General features: G+C 37.1%; 1 protein-coding gene and 1 long non-coding RNA gene across 3 annotated transcripts; both read left to right on the top strand.

Moving 5' to 3' along the window:
- Positions 1-1782: 1782 nt before the first annotated feature.
- On the top strand, positions 1783-16118 carry LOC115977374 (glutamate receptor 2.8-like). The gene is made up of 5 exons (XM_031099198.1): positions 1783-2182; positions 12924-14221; positions 14486-14798; positions 14896-15305; positions 15497-16118. The coding sequence occupies exons 1-5, from the start codon at positions 1903-1905 to the stop codon at positions 16052-16054; spliced, it is 2859 nt and encodes a 952-aa protein (XP_030955058.1). The 5' UTR covers positions 1783-1902; the 3' UTR covers positions 16055-16118.
- Positions 16119-17509: 1391 nt separating this feature from the next.
- LOC115977373 lies at positions 17510-19756 on the top strand. Of its 2 annotated transcripts, none has more exons than XR_004088540.1 (2): positions 17510-18897; positions 19498-19756. It is a non-coding gene; the product is annotated as an uncharacterized LOC115977373 (long non-coding RNA). The 2 variants fall into 2 exon arrangements; XR_004088541.1 differs by having other exon boundaries at positions 17510-19313.
- Positions 19757-20517: the final 761 nt, after the last annotated feature.

Raw genomic sequence — 20517 nt, 5'->3', positions numbered from 1 at the left:
ATCTAGCTATAAATAGATGGTGTTTTTGAGAGAAGATGCAAGAGAGCTTCTACTGAGATAGAGATAGAAAAGAGCTTCTTCTGTGCGTGTGCAAAAGAGAGAGGGAGCTAGAGTGTCCTGCAGTTTTTGTTTAAATATAATAGGGTGTTTTCTATTTATTTGTGAGAAAAACAAAGGTGTATTTGGGGTTCGGATTTGTGAGAGTGTTTTTAAACTATTATTAATTTTTAAAATTATAATGAAACTTTATTCTGTTGCCTCTTGTGGATATAGACATAGTGCCGAATCACGTAAATTTCTTATGTCATATTTTCTCTTCTCGACTCTATCTTTATGTAAATAGATTATTTCACAATTTTTCACAATACCTAGGTATAGTAGTTAGGTGCTGTCTCTTAGATTCACTTCTCAGAATTTTGCCATAGGTAGTTGCAATGCTTCAAGCTATCACATAAGAGTGAGCCCTATGGTTGGACCCAAGTGTGGGGCCCACCCACAATATGGTAAGAGCTCAAAGTACTGCTATGGAATTGGAAAATGCTAGGACTACAACTTTTGCCGCAACTTGTTCACGTGGCAAGTTGTGAATGGTAAGGTAAAAGTAGTGGTTCTATGTGGATCTGCAACTCCACTACTTACAACTTACCATATGAACAAGTTGTGGTCTTAGCATTACTCCGATAGAACTATCTAAGTATTTTCCTCATTTTGAGCCTAATAACCAAAGTCAATATCAAACATTTATGGCAATGACATTGTTTCCAAACATATAGTACATATTGTGCCCTTTTGTGTGATGGAAGTTGCCCCAAAATTCCACATGGTATGTAAGCCATATGTTTATACGTTAATATGGTTAACGCGTAGTCCTCTCCATCTAGCAATTAGCAAAGGTTAGCTTGACAATGTCCATGACAATGGTTATTTCATAGGTAGTTGTAATGCTTGAGCTATCACATAAAAGTGAGCCCAATGGTTGGACCCATGTGTGGGGCCCACACACAATACGGTAAGAGCTCAAAATACTACCATGGAACTAGAAAATGTTAAGACTACAACTTTTGGCATAACTTTTTCATGTGGCAAGTTATAAATACTAAATAGTAAAGTAAAAGTAATAGGTTTAATGTAGGTTCACAACTCCACAATTTACAACTTATCATGTAAATAAGTTGTGATCTTAGTATTACTCCGATAGAACTACCTAAGTATTTTTCACGTTTTGAGCCTAATAACCAAAGTCAATATCAAACATTTATGGCAAGGACGCTGTTTTCAAACATTAGTACTTATTGGGCCCATTTGTGTGATGTATGCTGCCTCAAAATTCCACATGGAATGTAAGCCACATGTCTATAAGTCAGTACAATTAACGCGTAGTCCTCTCCATCTAGCAATTAAGTGTTGAAGTGGGCCCGTGTGTGGCTTGAATTGTCACAAGCCCACCTTATTTGACCAAATCCTATTTGGAATAGTAACCCACCTTTTAGCCGACTTTGACATATATATATATATATATATATATATATATATATATATAGATGCAATGTGCAGCCGTGAGAGATTCAAGAAAAATTCCAATTAACCTAGTGAGCAAGCAGCATGAGAGAAAATAGAGAAAAGAGAGGCAGTCAGCTTCTATTCTTATTTTTTCTGTGAGAGAGTGCTAGGGTGTAATTGGGATTTGGATTTCTTGAGAGTGTTCTTGTGCACTATTGTATTTTCCCTGATAATAGTGAAATCCCTGCAACTCCGTGGACGTAGACAAATTGCCGAACCACGTAAATATTGTCTTGTGCGTGTGATTATTTTCTTTGGCGTGTGTTTTCTCTGTTTGTTTTGTTTCTCACAGGTTAGAGATTTTAGTTAAATTCCCTACATTAAGCAAAGGTTAGCTTCACAATGTCCATGACAATGACAAACCAGAAGCCCCTGCTTTCTAAGTTCCAATCCTTTCTTTTGCTCAGTCTCAGCCTTTGTGGTTATGAGCCTTTGGTGATGGCAAATGAGTTGATACCAGTTGGAGTAGTTCTTGATTTGAAGTCCCCGGTTGGAAGAGTGGCAAAGAGGTACATGTCCATGGCACTCTCAGACTTCTATGCTGTGAATCATTACTATAGCACAAGACTTTCTCTCCTCACAAAGGATTCTGGGAATGATGTAATTGCTGCAGCATCTGCAGGTACAGACGTAAAACTTAATGTTTCATACATATGCACATTATATAATATAAGCACAAGCTAGCTCTCACACACAAATGAAAACATGATAAGTTGTGTATATATCGCTCCACATGATGAAATACCACTGGAAAAAAAAATTTCCCCAAAAATCTTGACAATAATTCATCTAAAAAGCAAGGAAAAGTGTTACATACACTAGGATAGTGTGGACAGCTTCTCGTAAGAAGATTTTTAAGATTAGGATATTTTCCAGGAATAAAATCCTTTTTTGTTTCAAAGCCCTTATCTTGTCAATTTCAATGTTAAGATTCTATCTTTTGGATCTATAGTGTACTATTGTTTAGTGTGTGTACACAGTACATACTTGTGTTACTTGGTAGTCTTTATGCTTTTAAAATTATAAAATTTAATTGTATAATGGAATGGATTCATTTTAAATGAAAATAACTATCATTATTTTCTTTTCCATTAGCAACTTTAGAAAATGATTGCAACCCCTTGTCCTTATACTAACAAAATTAAACAAATGTATCTCACTCTCAAATAAAGCATCGAGAAAATTTGCTCCTCCACGATACTAATGCTCCATTTGTTTTTTTTTTGTAAAATAATTTACTAAAAATATTTTCATCAATTTATTTTGTTTGTTTTATTGTAAAATTTGGTCAAACTTGAAAATATTTTCTGTTGACCGTGACTCCCCTCTCCCCCCCATCTAGTGGTCATTGGTTCGGCCGCTAGTCTAGTGGCTGGTGTTGACTGTTTGGTTGTTGAAGCTGGTGGCTTGGTCACTGTATCTAAGCTACCGGTTTTGGTGGTTTGTGTTTAAAAATTTTCTATATGTGCCACTAAATACTTAAAAATATTTTACATGTATAATATTTTATAGTGAAACAAACGGATTATAACATACAAAATTTTGAACATTTATAGTCAAGTTCAGTTTAGGTCCTATAAATATATATATCTTCACAGGGACAAAACCAAGATTTTCTCTTTGGTGGGACAAAGTTTGAAACAAAAAAAATTATCACCTTTCAATAACAAGATATATACAAATACTCAAAACTATATTAATATATGAAAAATGTAAACTAATATCTATTCTTTTTTGTTTTATATAGAAACAAACAAACACACACAAGGGAGAGGGAAATGAGTTCAAACACAAAACTACACCACAACTCCACTCAAAAGCTATGGTAATTTTTAAGAGAGGGTAGGGCAAGTTATACTATACACAACACATTTTCTTAAGCAATGCTAGACAATTACCCCTTTTTTTTTGAAGAAACAAACACATATACAAGGGAGAGGAAAATGAGTTTTAACAATTAACACAAAAACACACCATAACTCCACTCAAAAGCCATAATAAATTTTAAGGGAGGGTAGGGCAAGTTATATTACACACAACACACTCTCTTTAGTAATATAGGACAATTACCCTTTTTCTTTAGAAACAAACACACACATACACAAGGGAGAGAGAAAGATGTTCTAACACAAATGCAACTAATATCTATTTGATTAGTAAAAGAAAATTTATGAAAAATAATTGTTTCCTAATATATTTAAACTCAATAACATATTAAAATGGAACTCAATGTTATTTTAAATCCCAAAAATTATCTAGTTTTGATTTTGAGATAAGCTTTGTTGCGATTTTAATTTCAATGTACAAAATCTAAGAGTTCATTTTTCTTGCAGCGCCTGATTTTGACAACATTTATGAATGGAAAAGTCACATATTATAACTAAAAACTAACTAGCGTTTGCGAGTATATTTTTAAGAAAAAAACCCAAACAAAAAAAGGAATCAAATCATATAGATGTAGTCAAACATGACAACATCCAAACCCCAAAGATTTAATTTTTTAAACTTTGGATCCTAACAGGAAACTAAAGAGTCAAACACAATTGTTTTTTAAAAAACAAAAAATTGTTTGAATATTTTTTTAAAAAAATTAATAAGTTGACAAATAAGTTGAAAACTGAAAACTGAAAATACTGTAGCAAAATAATTTTTAAATGTGTGAATAGTACCGTGGGACCCATTTAAAATTTTTTTTTCCCTGAATAAAGTGGTTGTGGATCCCATGAATATGAACAGTGCACAGGCGGAAAAGTCAAAAATCACGGCTAAAAAAAAAAAAAAAAAGAATAGAAAAGAAAAGAAGGAAACGTGAAAACTTAAAATGCAGATGCAAGATAATTCCTATCCAAACAAACACTAAAAAACACTTAGGAATCTGTTAAGAAAATGGGATGTTTGCTGTAGGAAGGACCACATACTACAGGAATGAACTAGATAACCATTTGTTTTTTTTTGGGGAGGGGGGGAGGGGGGGAAATATTCAATTTGAGGGGGCCAAGTATAATTTTTTCCCAAATTTAAAACCTTAATCTTATGCACATACACACTATATTAATATATATATATATATATATATAAAAAAATCTTAGGGGTTCCCTTAGTCTAGAAATAGCTTCTTTTTTTCTTCTCTCTCTCTCTCTCTTCTTTTTGGGGGGGGGGGGGGTGGGGGGAGGGAAGGAAAGGAGTCTACAAATAGTTTTGTCCCTTCACCTTCACCTTCACCTTTTTACAATAAATTATTTGCATGTTGTAAAGTATTAGTTTTGTAGTTGCGATAAACTTTGTAACCTCTTTATGGATGGAGCGCATGGCAAAGCTAAGACTTGAATTGGAAAATAAAGAAATAAACAAACAGTATTTTATATCAATTTGGAAAATAAAAAGTCATTAATTTTGAATACTAAGTAATATTTAAATGTAAAAATTCATTAAAAGATAGTGTGGGGCCCAATAATTTAAGGACCAAGCCAGATTGCTCCTGGAAAATCCGAAGGCCCAGTCCGAGGAGAGCTGTGGCCCAAGCTCTACAGTACAGAGCACAAAACAATTTTGGAAGGCAGCCGAGGACAGTTTGGTCCTCGGCAGATCCTGAATCCCACCGAAATAAAGGGTTAAAACTGGTATAGGGACGAATTTGTAAGGAGATCCAAAATATCTTGGGGAAGTTATCCTTACTACCCTTCCAGATAAGACCTAACACATGACAGAGCCGTACTCTGCAGCCTTATCAACCATACCCAACAATTCTGGGATTAGACTGATGGGACAAATATCAGTCTTGTAAAGATTGACCCTACACGTGGACGAAGGACAATTAACACAGACGAGTATAAAAGAAGAAAGCAAGTAAATCTAAAGGAGATCCCATCCCACCTCCGAAAAAGGAGGATCACACGGGAGAGAACATCTCAACAACACCGGACTTCATTGAAGAAAGTCCGTCTTTGGATAACCGGGGTTAGGCCTCAATGGTCCTCGGATCAACTCCGAGGAGTCCCATCCCATATGGTGCGACGTCTTAGGGCTTAAATGTTCAGGCCCAACACCTTTTTTCTACCTGAATTTCTCTAAAACCAGGATCGGACATCGCCCCGCGACCAGCGGCTAGCTTTTTAAGCCCACTCTCTACAAATTATATTGTGAGGGATCTTCCGTGCGCGAGCCCAATATCCTTATTGGGCCGCCAGAGAATCGTGTCCTTACAATTGGCGCCGTCTGTGGGAAAGCTTGCGCGTTGGCGCAGGTGGCGGTGGAATCAACTCATTGGCAAGCAGAAATTTCTGGGATCTCCTCCGTCTCCGGCGACATATAGTTGTTGCTCCGACGTAAACTTCTGTTAGGGGCTACGCCTCGCAGTGCTAAGGGCGCGGGCGTCTCTAGGGGCTTCCAGCCCCAGGCCAACTGTCCCCGCCTTGGTGTAGGGGCTGGTGGTTGAAAAATAAAACAAATAAAAAGATCGTAAGTTTTGGACAGAACCAAGGCCTTGCATGGTCCTCGGACTCAAGCCTATGGGGAAACCAAGTACATAAAAGGATCATAAGTTTTGGACAGAACCAAGGCCTTGCATGGTCCTCGGACTCAAGCCTATGGGGAAACCAAGTACATTAAAAGATCATAAGTTTTGGACAGAACCAAGGCCTTGCATGGTCCACGGACTCAAGCCTATGGGGAAACCAAGTACATTAAAAGATCATAAGTTTTGGACAGAACCAAGGCCTTGCATGGTCCTCGGACTCAAGCCTATGGGGAAACCAAGTACATTAAAAGATCATAAGTTTTGGACAGAACCAAGGCCTTGCATGGTCCTCGGACTCAAGCCTATGGGGAAACCAAGTACATAAAAGATCATAAGTTTTGGACAGAACCAAGGCCTTGCATGGTCCACGGACTCAAGCCTATGGGGAAACCAAGTACATAAAAGGATCATAAGTTTTGGACAGAACCAAGGCCTTGCATGGTCCTCGGACTCAAGCCTATGGGGAAACCAAGTACATAAAAGATCATAAGTTTTGGACAGAACCAAGGCCTTGCATGGTCCTCGGACTCAAGCCTATGGGGAAACCAAGTACATAAAAGATCATAAGTTTTGGACAGAACCAAGGCCTTGCATGGTCCTCGGACTCAAGCCTATGGGGAAACCAAGTACATAAAAGGATCATAAGTTTTGGACAGAACCAAGGCCTTGCATGGTCCTCGGACTCAAGCCTATGGGGAAACCAAGTACATTAAAAGATCATAAGTTTTGGACAGAACCAAGGCCTTGCATGGTCCTCGGACTCAAGCCTATGGGGAAACCACCCATTGGTCCTCAAAAGAAACCAAGTACATTAAAAGATCATAAGTTTTGGACAGAACCAAGGCCTTGCATGGTCCACGGACTCAAGCCTATGGGGAAACCAAGTACATTAAAAGATCATAAGTTTTGGACAGAACCAAGGCCTTGCATGGTCCTCGGACTCAAGCCTATGGGGAAACCAAGTACATTAAAAGATCATAAGTTTTGGACAGAACCAAGGCCTTGCATGGTCCTCAGACTCAAGCCTATGGGGAAACCAAGTACATAAAAAAGACCACAAGTTTTGGACAGAACCAAGGCCTCGCATGGTCCACGGACTCAAGCCTATGGGGAAACCAACTAAAAAAAAAAGAGAAAGAAACTACTATGGCATATAAACCTCAAAATCCATCCGAAGAGAACTTCTCGTTAACAGTTGGGTCAATCTTTAATTGCACGGGTTCCCCGGTCTACCCTCAGATCCCCAGTGCCAAAGGGGCTAATACGATACGGCACAGTATGTTACCCCAAGGGCACGATCCAAATCCATCGCTGCTCGGCTGCCCTCTCGGATATTCGTCTAGCGTGCATCACGCAAAGCTCAGCAGCTATCTCGGTTAGTTCCATGAATTCAATCTATTGAGGATTGCCATTGTTATACTTGATAATATTTGCGAGTTTAAACTAATAAGGGTTTGTATTAAAGTGTTCTTCCGTCCAGAATATTGTTAAAGGCAAGCTTAGACTTAATATTCTGACCCCAAGTGGTAGTTGCAAAAAAAAAAAAAAGTATGTATAAAGAAATGAACACATCTTTTATTAAGACAAAAGAACAGTACAGTGTACAATAAAAGCTGAAACCAGCTTACATTAGAGTTAACTGCGTAAGCAAAAGAAAAGTACAAAAGAGTGAAGATGGTGCCGAGGAGATATCTCAGAGGAGAGGTTGGCTACTGTTCCAAGATGTCGTCTAAGGAAACTATTCCTCGACGCTTCTACATGCCCATAACTCAGGCAGCCAAAGAACCTGACCTCAGGCTAACACCATCTACGGAAAAGATGCAGGGAGCCGGAAGTTGGGAAGCCCCCGCAGAAATTTGCCTGCTACAAGGCAGACGGCGCTGATGGCGGAAATTCCTTCTTCGGGCATACCAAAAATCTGGCATGACCAGAACCTGCTTCGGATTTTGACTAAAAGAGGGAGAAACATCCTTTCCCCTCTCTCGAACTGAAATATTCTCTTGAGTCTACGCCTCCCTGGCCCGCACCTCACTATCTGGAGTCGCAGGAAGACACGACGCTTTCGTGGCGGAGAGAGCTCCTTTGCCCCAATCCTCGCCTCAAACATGATGTACTAAGAGGGGAGACTGAAGAATTCGTGTGAAAGTAAAGCAACCTTCTCTCCTATTTATTTAAAAGATGAGGTGATGGCATTTAATTCACGCAGCGTCCCAAGGAACGCTACAGACAAAATGTCTCCGGCTCGATTTCCAATGCCGTCTGCAACCCTAAGATTAAAGGAGCCTCGTGAAGACGCACCTCGAATACTGGGACGCCAAAAAGTACCGCGTGACCAAAGACTACGGAAATGCCTCTAAATCTGTGGGCCTAATAAATTCGCGGCCCAGGCCCGTTCCGCATGGAAGCCCGCGGACTATGGCCCACACCAAGGAATAACCGTTACCGAGGACAACTTCCTGCTCGGCAACTTATGAGACACCTGAGGAAAGACAGGTGCAAAGAGAAAAAGGGAAGGGCATAAAGTTTTGGACAGAACCAAGGCCTTGTATGGTCCTCAGACTCAAGCCTATGAGGAAACCAAGTACGAAAAGTTATTATTATTACAAGTTTTGGACAGAACCAAGGCCTTGTATGGTCCTCGGACTCAAGCCTATGGGGAAACCAAGTACGAAAAGTTATTATTATTACAAGTTTTGGACAGAACCAAGGCCTTGTATGGTCCTCGGACTCAAGCCTATGGGGAAACCAAGTACGAAAAGTTATTATTATTACAAGTTTTGGACAGAACCAAGGCCTTGTATGGTCCTCGGACTCAAGCCTATGGGGAAACCAAGTACAAAAAGTTATTATTATTACAAGTTTTGGACAGAACCAAGGCCTTGTATGGTCCTCGGACTCAAGCCTATGGGGAAACCAAATACAAAAAATTATTATTATTACAAGTTTTGGACAGAACCAAGGCCTTGTATGGTCCTCGGACTCAAACCTATGGGGAAACCAAGTACAAAAATTATTATTATTACAAGTTCTGGACATAACCGAGGCCTTGTATGGTCCTCGGACCCAAGCCAAGGTGGTAAGTACTACTTTTTATTGGTCTGCCCTATTGTGCCAAGCACTCCTATTAAGATTATGGCAACATCTTTTTATTATTAAGTATTTTGGTCTTAGTCGTCATTGATTTAGATGCGGTATTATTGAGCCGAGCAGCACTTGCAAATTTATAAAAACAAAGAGACAGAACATGTAAAGTGAAATAGAAACAACTTTTATTAATATGAAAAATTATTACAATGTACAAAAAGAGGCTTCAACAAGCCTATACAAAAGAGGGGCTGCCGAAGCAATACTAACATCCACAGTACAGATAAGCAAACGATCAAGCGCCTTTTTGAACTTGTCTTCAAAGTCTCTCCAATCTTTGCCTCAGTGTTGCTCATACTAAAAGAAGAACTCACTTCAAAAAAAAAAAAGAGAACGAAGAAGAAGGAAATAGTAAGGAAGAAATCAATGAAGAAGATGGAGGACATGAGTAAGAGAAGGAGGAGAAGAAGAGTGGGAGAAATGAAAAGACAAAGAGAGGAGCAAAAGAGGGAGAAGGACAGCACCAAGGCGGAACTGGTGCTGGGAAGACTATAAGAGGAAGACGGAGGAGGGCACCAGTGAGCAAGGAAAGGGAGAAGCAGAAGCACTTCGCCCCTGCCTCAACCCTGACTCCTAACACACTGGTGCCATGTTAGGTACGCTCGTGAGGAGCCGAGTGGTGCTGATATTGGGTGTTCTCGACTCAGTCACGCCAAGAGTTTGACATGACGAGCCCCTGCTTCGGATTTTGGCTGAAAGAGAGGCGGGACAGATCTTAAGTCTACGCCACCCTTGCCCCGATCGAGCCATTTCAAGCTTTATCGGAACATGGTGTTTTGAGGAAGGGCATGGTTCCTTCATCGTTCGTTATGGTAGGCGTGTACTGATATGGCGTATAACAAACGGGCTAAGCAGGCGCTAAAGGAGGCTACGGGTTTCAGATCTCAGAGGGAAGGAGAGGAGTCTGCACGAAAGTGATGGCCTCCTGCTTGCCTTCTTATAGGAAGGGCAGAACGGAGGGTATTAAATGCATTCAAGTTTCCCAAAGGAATCTGAAGAAAAAAGAGGCGTCCGTTCCACTTCCCCACCTTATCAAATGAGCCGCCGGACATAAATGAGCCTCGTAAAGGGGATTCATTAAGGGCGCGTCTGGGACAGCCAAGCGGCAGGAGTAGATCACGAGCAAATTAAACGGAATCCCTAGAAAACCGGCTAACCTCCTGGACAGGTGGAAAACCGCTCACATAAATGCGGGGTTGAACTAAACAAACCGTATTAAGGGCCCGGGTTTGCCAAAACCCTCCCTTCCAACCCGGAAGTCGGATAGAAGGGTTTTGAGGGGCTATTGTGGGGCCCAATAATTTAAGGACCAAGCCCGATTGCTCCTGGAAAATCCGAAGGCCCAGTCCGAGGAGAGCTGTGGCCCAAGCTCTACAGTACAGAGCACAAAACAATTTTGGAAGGCAGTCGAGGACAGTTTGGTCCTCGGCAGATCCTGAATCCCACCGAAATAAAGGGGTAAAACTGGTATAGGGACGAATTTGTAAGGAGATCCAAAATATCTTGGGGAAGTTATCCTTACTACCCTTCCAGATAAGACCCAACACATGACAGAGCTGTACTCTGCAGCCTTATCAACCATACCCAACAATTCTGGGATTAGACTGATGGGACAAATATCAGTCTTGTAAAGATTGACCCTACACGTGGACGAAGGACAATTAACATAGACGAGTATAAAAGAAGAAAGCAAGTAAATCTAAAGGAGATCCCATCCCACCTCCGAAAAAGGAGGATCACACGGGAGAGAACATCTCAACAACACCGGACTTCACTGAAGAAAGTCCGTCTTTGGATAACCGGGGTTAGGCCTCAATGGTCCTCGGATCAACTCCGAGGAGTCCCATCCCATATGGTGCGACGTCTTAGGGCTTAAATGTTTAGGCCCAACACCTTTTTTCTACCTGAATTTCTCTAAAACCAGGATCGGACATCGCCCCGCGACCAGCGGCTAGCTTTTTAAGCCCACTCTCTACAAATTATATTGTGAGGGATCTTCCGTGCGCGAGCCCAACATCCTTATTGGGCCGCCAGAGAATCGTGTCCTTACAGATAGTATATATATTAATCATTGTTTTATGTTTATCTATGATGACTTAGTGTTGGAATGGCTTGAATTTTAGTGTCGCAGGCTTGATATTACAAGCCAACATTAAATGATGTTGCTATCTTGCATGAATTGTCAAAAAAGCAAGAACAACATTCTGACATGAAATCCAAAGTTCGCTTTCATCTTTTGTAGCCGAAATGGATCACTCATTGGCAATTAACGCTTACCATCTTCTTTGAATTATTAAGTTCCATGTGCTGAAACTATTGACATTTCGGCTGAACATCTAGTTATAAATAGATGGTGTTTTTGAGAAAAGATGCAAGAGAGCTTCTACTGAGATAGAAATAGTAAAGAGCTTCTTCTGTGCGTGCGCACTAGAGATAGGAAGTTAGAGTGTCTTGCAACTTTTATCTAAATACAATAGGGTGTTTTCTATTTATTTGTGAGAGAACCAAAGGTGTATTTGGGGTTTGGATTTGTGAGAGTGTCTTTAAACTATTGTTGTAATCTCCAAAATTATAATGAAGCTTTATTCTATCATCTCTCGTAGATGTAGACATAGTGGCGAACCACGTAAATTCCTCGTGTCATATTTTCTCTTTTCTACTCTTTGACTTTACGTAAATAGATTATTTCACAATTTTTCACAATACTCAGGTATAGTATTTAGGTGCTGTTCCTTAGTTTCACTTCTCAAAATTTTGCCATGTGTCTTTTTTTTCATTAGAGAAGTGTATTTTTTGGTTAAGTAACGACATGATAAAATTTTAAGAGGAAAACCTAAAGAACAACACCTAAGGTACTATACATAAGTTTTGCTCTATATATTAAAGGTTTTTTCACATGTGTATTATTTTTAATTATTTTTAGTAGTTGACTATATACCAAGTGAAACTTATATCAATTTTGTTATTTTGATTAATATAGTCTTTTCAATTTGTTATGTAATTATCTCCTTCCTTTGTGTAGCATAATGAATTACTGCAAAAAGAATTTGATTAATATAGAATTTTAAATTTATTATGTAATTAAGTTCATTTTGTTGTTTTTCCTTTTGTTAAAACTCTCGTTTCTTCGTTTTTTTTTTCTCTTATTATTTTTATAAGTTATTGTTGGGGCATTATAATTCAACTCCCAACAACTATTCTAAAATAGGCCAACGGGGTGCTATGTCGAATGCCATAAAAGATTTTGAGTGTATTTTTCTCATCATCAATTGGTTTTGAGGCTAAGTGACATAGCTTAGGTCCAACAATTAGTATCATAGTAGGTCACAAGTTCGGCTCCCTGCTGCACATGTGCAGGTGTTGGGAATGGGATTATTGGGCAGAGGCCTAATGGGCCAAGTCTAACATCCTACTAGAGATAGAGGTCAAGTTGGGCCAAGTCTTAGCCAACTTATTAGTGCTGGGCTGCCACCCTTACCATCAGCTATAACTTTTGGTGCAGTAATTATGTCCTTGGTCCTAACAGTTATGAACCAAATTAGATATTGATAAAATATGCTGGTGTATAGTTTCAACATGTTAATATTTTCCAGAATGTATTGATAAAGTTTATTATCAGTGTACTGTTGTTATAGTAGTTGTTTTGTACATTGCCAGTAAAATTTCAAATTTCAAAGTAATTTATTGTTGCAATGAAATCCAGCACTGGATTTAATGAAGAATGAAGAAGTGCAGGCCATTATAGGACCTCAATGGTCAGCACAAGCTAAGTTTGTGATAGAAATTGGACGCAAAGCTCAGGTTCCCATCATTTCCTTTTCAGCCACAAGTCCTTCTCTTTCTCCATCCCAAAACCAGTTCTTCATACGAACAACTCAAGACGACTGCGTACAGGTTAAAGCCATAGCAAACATTGTTGATACTTTTGGTTGGCGGGAAATTGTCCTTATTTATGAAGACACAGATTATGGCAATGGTTTAATTCCATATTTGTTGGATGCTTTACAAGAGATTGACACTAGGGTGCGTTACAGAAGTGTCATTCATCCATCTTCTAATAATACCGAAATCATCAAAGAGCTTAACAAGTTAAAGGCAAATCATGCAAGAATATTTCTTGTGCACATGACTGCTTCACTTGGCTCAAAGCTCTTTGTACGTGCAAAAGAAGCAGATATGATGAGCGAAGGGTATGCATGGATCCTCACAACAGGTTTATCATCTTTGCTAGATCCTATGGGCTCAAAGGTTATGGACTCAATGCAAGGGGTATTGGGAATAAGGCCATACATACCACCGTCTAAACATCTAAAAGATTTTGAAAGAAAATGGAAGAGAAACTTAACCTCAATCAAAATAAAGAGCAAGAGTACTACTAGCTTAAACTTCTTTGGATTATGGGCATATGATACAGTTTGGGCATTGGCTATTGCAGTGGAGAAGGCTGGCTGCATAGTGCATTCTAGCTTCTTGAAGCAAAATGCTAGCAACAATAATGTCGATCTTGCAGCTCTAGGAGTTTTTGAAAAGGGTACAAGGCTTCGCAACACAATTCTAACTACTAAATTTCAAGGCCTAAGCGGAAATTTTGATTTGGTTAAGGGGCAGTTGGAGCCTTCAGCCTTTGAACTATTCAATGTGATAGGAAGAATAGAGAGGATTATTGGACATTGGACCCGAGAGACAAACTTAACTTTAAATGAGAATCTCTCAAAAAATCAAATTTCAGAGGACAAACTAAAACACCCTATTTGGCCAGGAGACACACCAGAGCAGCCGACAAAGTTAAGGATTGGGGTTCCAGTACTGAAAGAAGGTTTTTTAGATTTCGTGAAAGTGGAATGGGATCCTGTTATCGTATCTGGGTTCTCCATTGATGTGTTTGAGGATGTGCTTCGCGCATTACCCTTCCACCTTACTTACGAGTATATTCCTTACGCGAATGAAACGAGGCAAAGTAACGGGACATACGATCAACTTCTTGGGGAAATTAATACTCTGGTGGGTTTTTTTTGGCTAATGACTAGATGAATAAAAATCTGCTATCCTACTAACTGTTATTTTATTTTTCTATTTTAAACTTTTTTTACTTTATAAAGAAAAAATAAATAAAAACATGTAGTAAGCTATGATAAGTGAAGTCTAAAGGAGAACACTTAAAGTTGGATAGTTTTTTTTATTCATTTTAAGTGCGTGTTAATTAATTACTTCATTTAACATTTTTCAAAGTAGATAATAGATAACTCTCTCTTTCTCTAAATGCAGAAGTACGATGCAGTTGTTGGAGACATAACAATTGTAGCTAGGCGCTCGCTGTATGTTGATTTCACTTTACCTTATATGGAATCGGTTGTGTCGATGTTGGTTTTGGAGAAAGATGATGAGAGCAAAAACTTGTGGATTTTCTTAAAGCCACTAAGCATTAATCTATGGTTAACAACTGGTGTAGCATTCATCTTTACAGGTTTGGTAATATGGACTCTTGAACACCGTGTAAACAATGATTTTAGAGGCCCTCCAAAGCAACAACTTGGCTTGATTTTCTGGTTCTCCTTCTCAACACTTGCTTTTGCTCAAAGTAATTCTCTCTCTCTCTCTCTCTCTCTCTCTCCCCAATTTAAATACATGAATATTCTTTATGCATGTGTATATTAATAATAATTTAATGATAATAGGGGAGAGAGTGGTAAATAATTGGTCAAGATTTGTGTTGATTGTATGGATTTTTGTGGTACTCATCTTGACTCAAAGTTATACAGCAAACTTAACCTCAATGTTAACAGTACAAAGATTGCAACCTATGTGTGTTGATGTAAAAGAGATTATAAAGAAGGGTTATTATGTTGGATATCTAAAGGAGTCCTTTGTTAAGGAGCTCCTGATAGATCAATTAGGTTTTAATGAGTCCAACTTAAAGGCGTATGAGACCCTAGAGGAGTATCATGAAGCACTGTCGAGGGGAACATACAATGATGGGGTTGCAGCTATTTTTAATGAAATCCCCTATATCAAGCTCTACCTTGCAAAGTATTGCTCAAGGTACACTATGGTTGGGCCCATCTACAAAATTGGTGGATTTGGCTTTGTGAGTCTCTCTCTCTCTCTCTCTCTGGCTCACCCCCAAAAAATACACCCCTATTATCCTTTCAAGTTTACGAATGCAATAAGAATGCGATAAGACCAACAAGCAACAACTTTTTTAGTAATGGCCTCTATTGGTGTATTATTCTATCTTTTTTTTTAAAAATAATATAATTTTATATCACGTTTCTTCAGGTCTTTCGAAGAGGATCTCCTTTGGTCCCTTACATTTTGAGGGCAATCTTGAATGTCACTCAAGATAAACATAAAAGCCTAGAATATGAGAAGAAGTACTTTTCAAGTCAAACTACTTGTGTAGATCAAAGTACTACAATCTCTTCACATAGTCCTAGTCTTGGTGTGGATAGCTTTGGGGGCCTCTTCATCATTGCCGGAATCTCTTCTTTGGTCTCACTCTTGGTTTATGTGTTTAAGTTCTTTTACTCATATTGGCCTGTTTTGAGCGATGACAATCCTGCTGACTCTTGTTGGTCCAAATTAGTTAAAATCGCAAAACATTTTTACCTAAAAGATCTCTCTTCATATACCTTTAAGGGAGAAGAATCAAGGGTACATGTTGTAGCAAGTCCTAACGTTTTTGAACCTTCACCTGGTATTGATGATATGCAGAATCACACGAGGAATTCCACTGAAGGATCAAATGATGTGGTTATACATGATGACAATGGAAATCTTTCTTCAAGTTCAAGGCATGGTGATGCATCTATGCAGGATGTGCCTAATTCATCATAGACATGGCTTTCTGCCTAAATCTTTAAGATGAACTCATTCCCCTAAGCTTGGTTCATAATTTATTACCTAAAAATTATGTAAAAATATTATATGCAATATAATAAAATATATCAGTCTTATCAATCACAATTACATTGATTAACTATCTTCTTTTTGCAAGAAGAGATTACATTTTTTTTTTTTGGTCATGGTTTGAATTCCCTTCTATTCTACTCTAGATTCTATTCAGAATCCTCCACAAGGATTTAGATCTAGCTCTGTTTGTTTTAGCAATAATATTTTCTAGAAAATGAGTCATTTTCATAAAAATGTTTTCTACAAAACTATCTCATTTTCCTATGTTTGATAATAACCTTAAATGAGTTGGAAAAAAAAAAAAATTCCAAACTTCCCTTTGTTCTTTTATGTTGACCATCCTCTCCCTTAATATTTGTGGGTATCCTCTCCCTTAAGATTTGTGGGAATTAATCGAAAAATCTCCCATAAGAAAAAGGAAAAATGACGATCCTCTCCCTTTAGATTTGTGGGAATTAATATATTAGTTCTTTTATTAATAACAATAACAAAAAATTCTGAATTTTGAAATTATACTCTTGACCAAAGCCTAAACACAATTTGGTGACAAAGAACTATACTCAACTAAAAACCAAATTCACTAACTATGATTAGGGTTTGGTTGAGAGAATCTTTTTAAAATTTGGAATATTTTGCTATTATTATTAACGAATGTCTAATTTGTTAACTTCTTTAAACCTTAAGGGGAGTATAATTTTCCTTAAGGTTTGAGGTGGAACGCTATTTCTACAAACCTTAAGAAATGTTTGTGCATTAAAATTTTAAAAGAAATTAAATTTTTTTTTATTCAGCTACCATAAATTTTAGATTGATAAAAAAAAAAAAAATCAATGTTAAATAATAGGCTTTTGTCAAATAACTTACGGGTAACTTTTTATTTATTTTAAAATTCCACTAATATTTTCAATCCTTCTTTACCGTTTTTTAAAGAAAAATATCTTTACTTTACATATGAATTTTATTAATTCGTGCATCACACCAAAATGCTATTATAAACTATGGTTGTGCTAAATGATTATCTTTTCTCCATGTCAAACATTTGCATTTTCATTGCACCAACTGTTTAACCTTATTAAAGACTTAGATGAATTGCATAATTCTCTATAATTTAGGGTAATTCAAAATTAAACCCTATATGGTTTCTCAAAAAAAAATAAAAATAAAAATAAAAATAAACCCTATATATTGAAAATTTTAATTAAAGTTACAAACTTCTTAAAATTTTTAAATTCACACCCTCAATGAGTTACTATTAACTAAAAGTAATATAAATTTACATAAGTTGTGACTAAATTCTATTGAAACACAAAATTTCCTTCCTTGTAAAATTTGAAGACATTTGGTATACAATATAACAATTGGTTGGGAACTGTTGAGTGTGAAAGGTACTTGGCTACACTCTCTATAATCAAAGGTTATTTAATATTTTGAATAAAATTTCATTCCATATATTTGATTCACACATTAAGAAGGACCCAAAAGGAAAAAAGTAATTAAAATGAAAGATGCATATATCCCTATTTCCTTCAATAAACTTTGAATAGCTGGAAGAGGGTTATTCAAATGTGAATTCCTTTCCTCTTCTTCTTTGTTTTTCTTGTATTATGATGATTTCTCACTTGGTTTGATCCTAGATGCAGAACAAATTGGAAGCACAAAACAAGAGTAGGCGTAAATATCTGAGCCTATTCAAAACCTTTATAAAGAACATTTTTTCTTTATTATGATCTTATTTTCTACCATAGGTTAATGGTCTACAGCTTAACATCAAATTTTTTCCTGTGGCTGGAAGCATACACAGTTTTAGTGGAATTTCTTTGTACATTGTGTTATGTTCCCATTGCTTGCTGTTACAAACTTGGGAAAAATATTTTTTTGGCCATTTTGTCTCACATCTTATTTCCAATTTGCTTCAAAGTCTTTACATGAAAAATGCCTTGCCCAAGCGACACCCGTGAGAAGCAGGTACAACTTTGGAAGGATCTTATTCTTGACTACTGTAGAACACAAAAGATATTTGTGATTGGACTGGAAGAAGATTTTTTGCTATTTTCAAATCCTGTGATTGAAAGTAAGTCCTTTGTTTTTGTTAGTTTCTAATTTGGTCATTGGAATTTGTGTTTTTGAGTCCTAGAAACTGTTTGACATATCAGTACCCTATAAGCATGGCCATTGTACATTTTGTCATTGAAATTGGCAGAATGCCCTTCATTCTAGTGGACGGACTTGCACTTCATTCATAAAAGTTCAAATTTTTTGGCATTCTAGTATTTTGGGGTTGGAGCAGATCAGTTCTCCATTTTGGAGGTTTCCTTCTTAACTATTTTTTTCCCACCCAGCAATAATTAATAAGTTAGTAAGGGGTGTTCCAAATTGAAGATGACATCAAATTGGGGATATCTTCTTCTGGGGTCTTTGATTGTTTAGTGAAATTTAATTGGGGTAGGTTGCAAAAGAAAATCTAATGAATTAATGAGATTACTCAAAAGAAAATCTAATAGTATTTGTCAGCAACTAATTAGTATTAAAACCTAGTGATATAGGTTTCATCAAATAGCAATTATCAGTATGATATCACAGCAATATTAATGATGCCATTCCTTAGCCCTTATTAGCCAGTAGCCTCCTAGTACTAAAACATAATCCATATTCCCATTGCAGGTTTACTTCGACCAAACCAATTAAATCTCAACCTAGTCAAGCATGCGTTTAATTAAATAAAATGAAAAATTGAAGAATCAATTGCCTTGTTCTACACTGCTACTCTGGTAAGACAATTCACTATCACACTCACATTGTGTAGGTCCCACATACAGTACATATGATTTATGTGAACCTTTTCTCTTTAAGAAAATAAAAGTGGGGTGGGGAGCGTCGTGGAGAACCTTTAAAGTTTAAATTCTTGTTAATAATAATTGTCTCTCTAACAAGTTTTCAACAAGAAGATATCACGATTAGACCAAATCACTAAGTCCACCAAACCATCAAACGCAGGAGATGGTATGTTGGATCACCTTTTTGTTTAACATTTTTATATAGTTTTTTTTTTGCCTCTTCCCTCTCTATCTCTCTAATCTATATGTGAAATGAGCAACATGCAATTGGTGTTCAAACTTCAAAGTCTCAACTCTCAAGTCTCAGGGACAAGTTCAATTCAATATATTTTGAGGCATAAAACAGTACAGTTAAGTGGGATTTTTTTTATTATAAATTTAGATGTCAATTAACTATGCGTCTGGACAAGTATGCTAGCCCAATAAAAATATATTAATTAATTAAACGCATGCTATTATTATTATTATTATTATTGTTGTTATTGTTATTGTTATTATTATTGTTTTATAATTTTGGTTTGTGGATGCTTATAGAATCGAAGAACAAGGACCAACAAACCGTGGTGATCATATCAGGTTCAGTAGTTTTTGGGGTTCTTTTGTTGGTATATATCAATCAGCTGGTTGTTGATTTGGAAAAGTACCTTCCACAGAAGCAACGGTAAGTACATGAACACTTCTTTTATTCTCTATGTCCTCTAATTGTAAAAATTTTAAAAAGTTAAAACTCGTCATTGTGTCCAAACATGAAATTTAAACTGTCAATTAATATAGTCCAAACCTGAAATTTAAACTGTTTTTGCTACCTTTTTATTATAAATAAAATGAATACTAGACCACTAGTCTCTAGTTGACAGGTAGGGCACATACAGTTTCATTTCATTAATGTATTGCTGAACTTGATTGAATTGGAAGTTTTGACTAGATTTTTTTTCTGCTCTCTAAGTTTTAACTCTGATAAATTGACTAATTATGTTACTATACTACTCTTGTTAAATTATTAACAAATAGTTGAACTACAGCTAGTCTTTCTCTCATGTTACTAAGTCTTTCAAGTGTTCCAAGCTTAGGGATTTCTGCAAGCCCAATTCAACCCAATTTCTGGTGTTCTCATTGTCACAGGTATATATATATATATATATATATATATATGTAGCTACGGGCATTGGACTGATTGATCAAGTACCATGATGCTTGCTAACAATTTTTTGTGATGTAAAAAATCCTTGACGGATATGCATTTTGTGATGTAAAAATCTTTTGTTGAGAACTTGTTTTGTTTATGTAATTATTTGGGCAATGAACTTGTTTTGTTATTTGGCAATTGGTTGGGAACTGTTGAGTGTTGGCAATTTGTTTTGTTGGTTCCAATTGGTTGCATCTGTTGAGTGTTGGCAGGAATTACAGATCTTGTTTTGGGCAGGAATGTGTTTAGGAAGACAAAAAATTGAAAAAAAAAATTATTACCTATAGCCGCGTTTTTACACCCAATAGCTGCGTTTTTCTACAGCCACAAGCTGAGGTGTAAAAACGCAGCTATAGACCCTGTTTGGA

Source organism: Quercus lobata, chromosome 2 (genome assembly GCF_001633185.2).
Source record: "Quercus lobata isolate SW786 chromosome 2, ValleyOak3.0 Primary Assembly, whole genome shotgun sequence".
Classification (NCBI taxonomy): Eukaryota; Viridiplantae; Streptophyta; class Magnoliopsida; order Fagales; family Fagaceae; genus Quercus; species Quercus lobata.
This window is presented reverse-complemented; position numbering and strand designations above follow the sequence as displayed.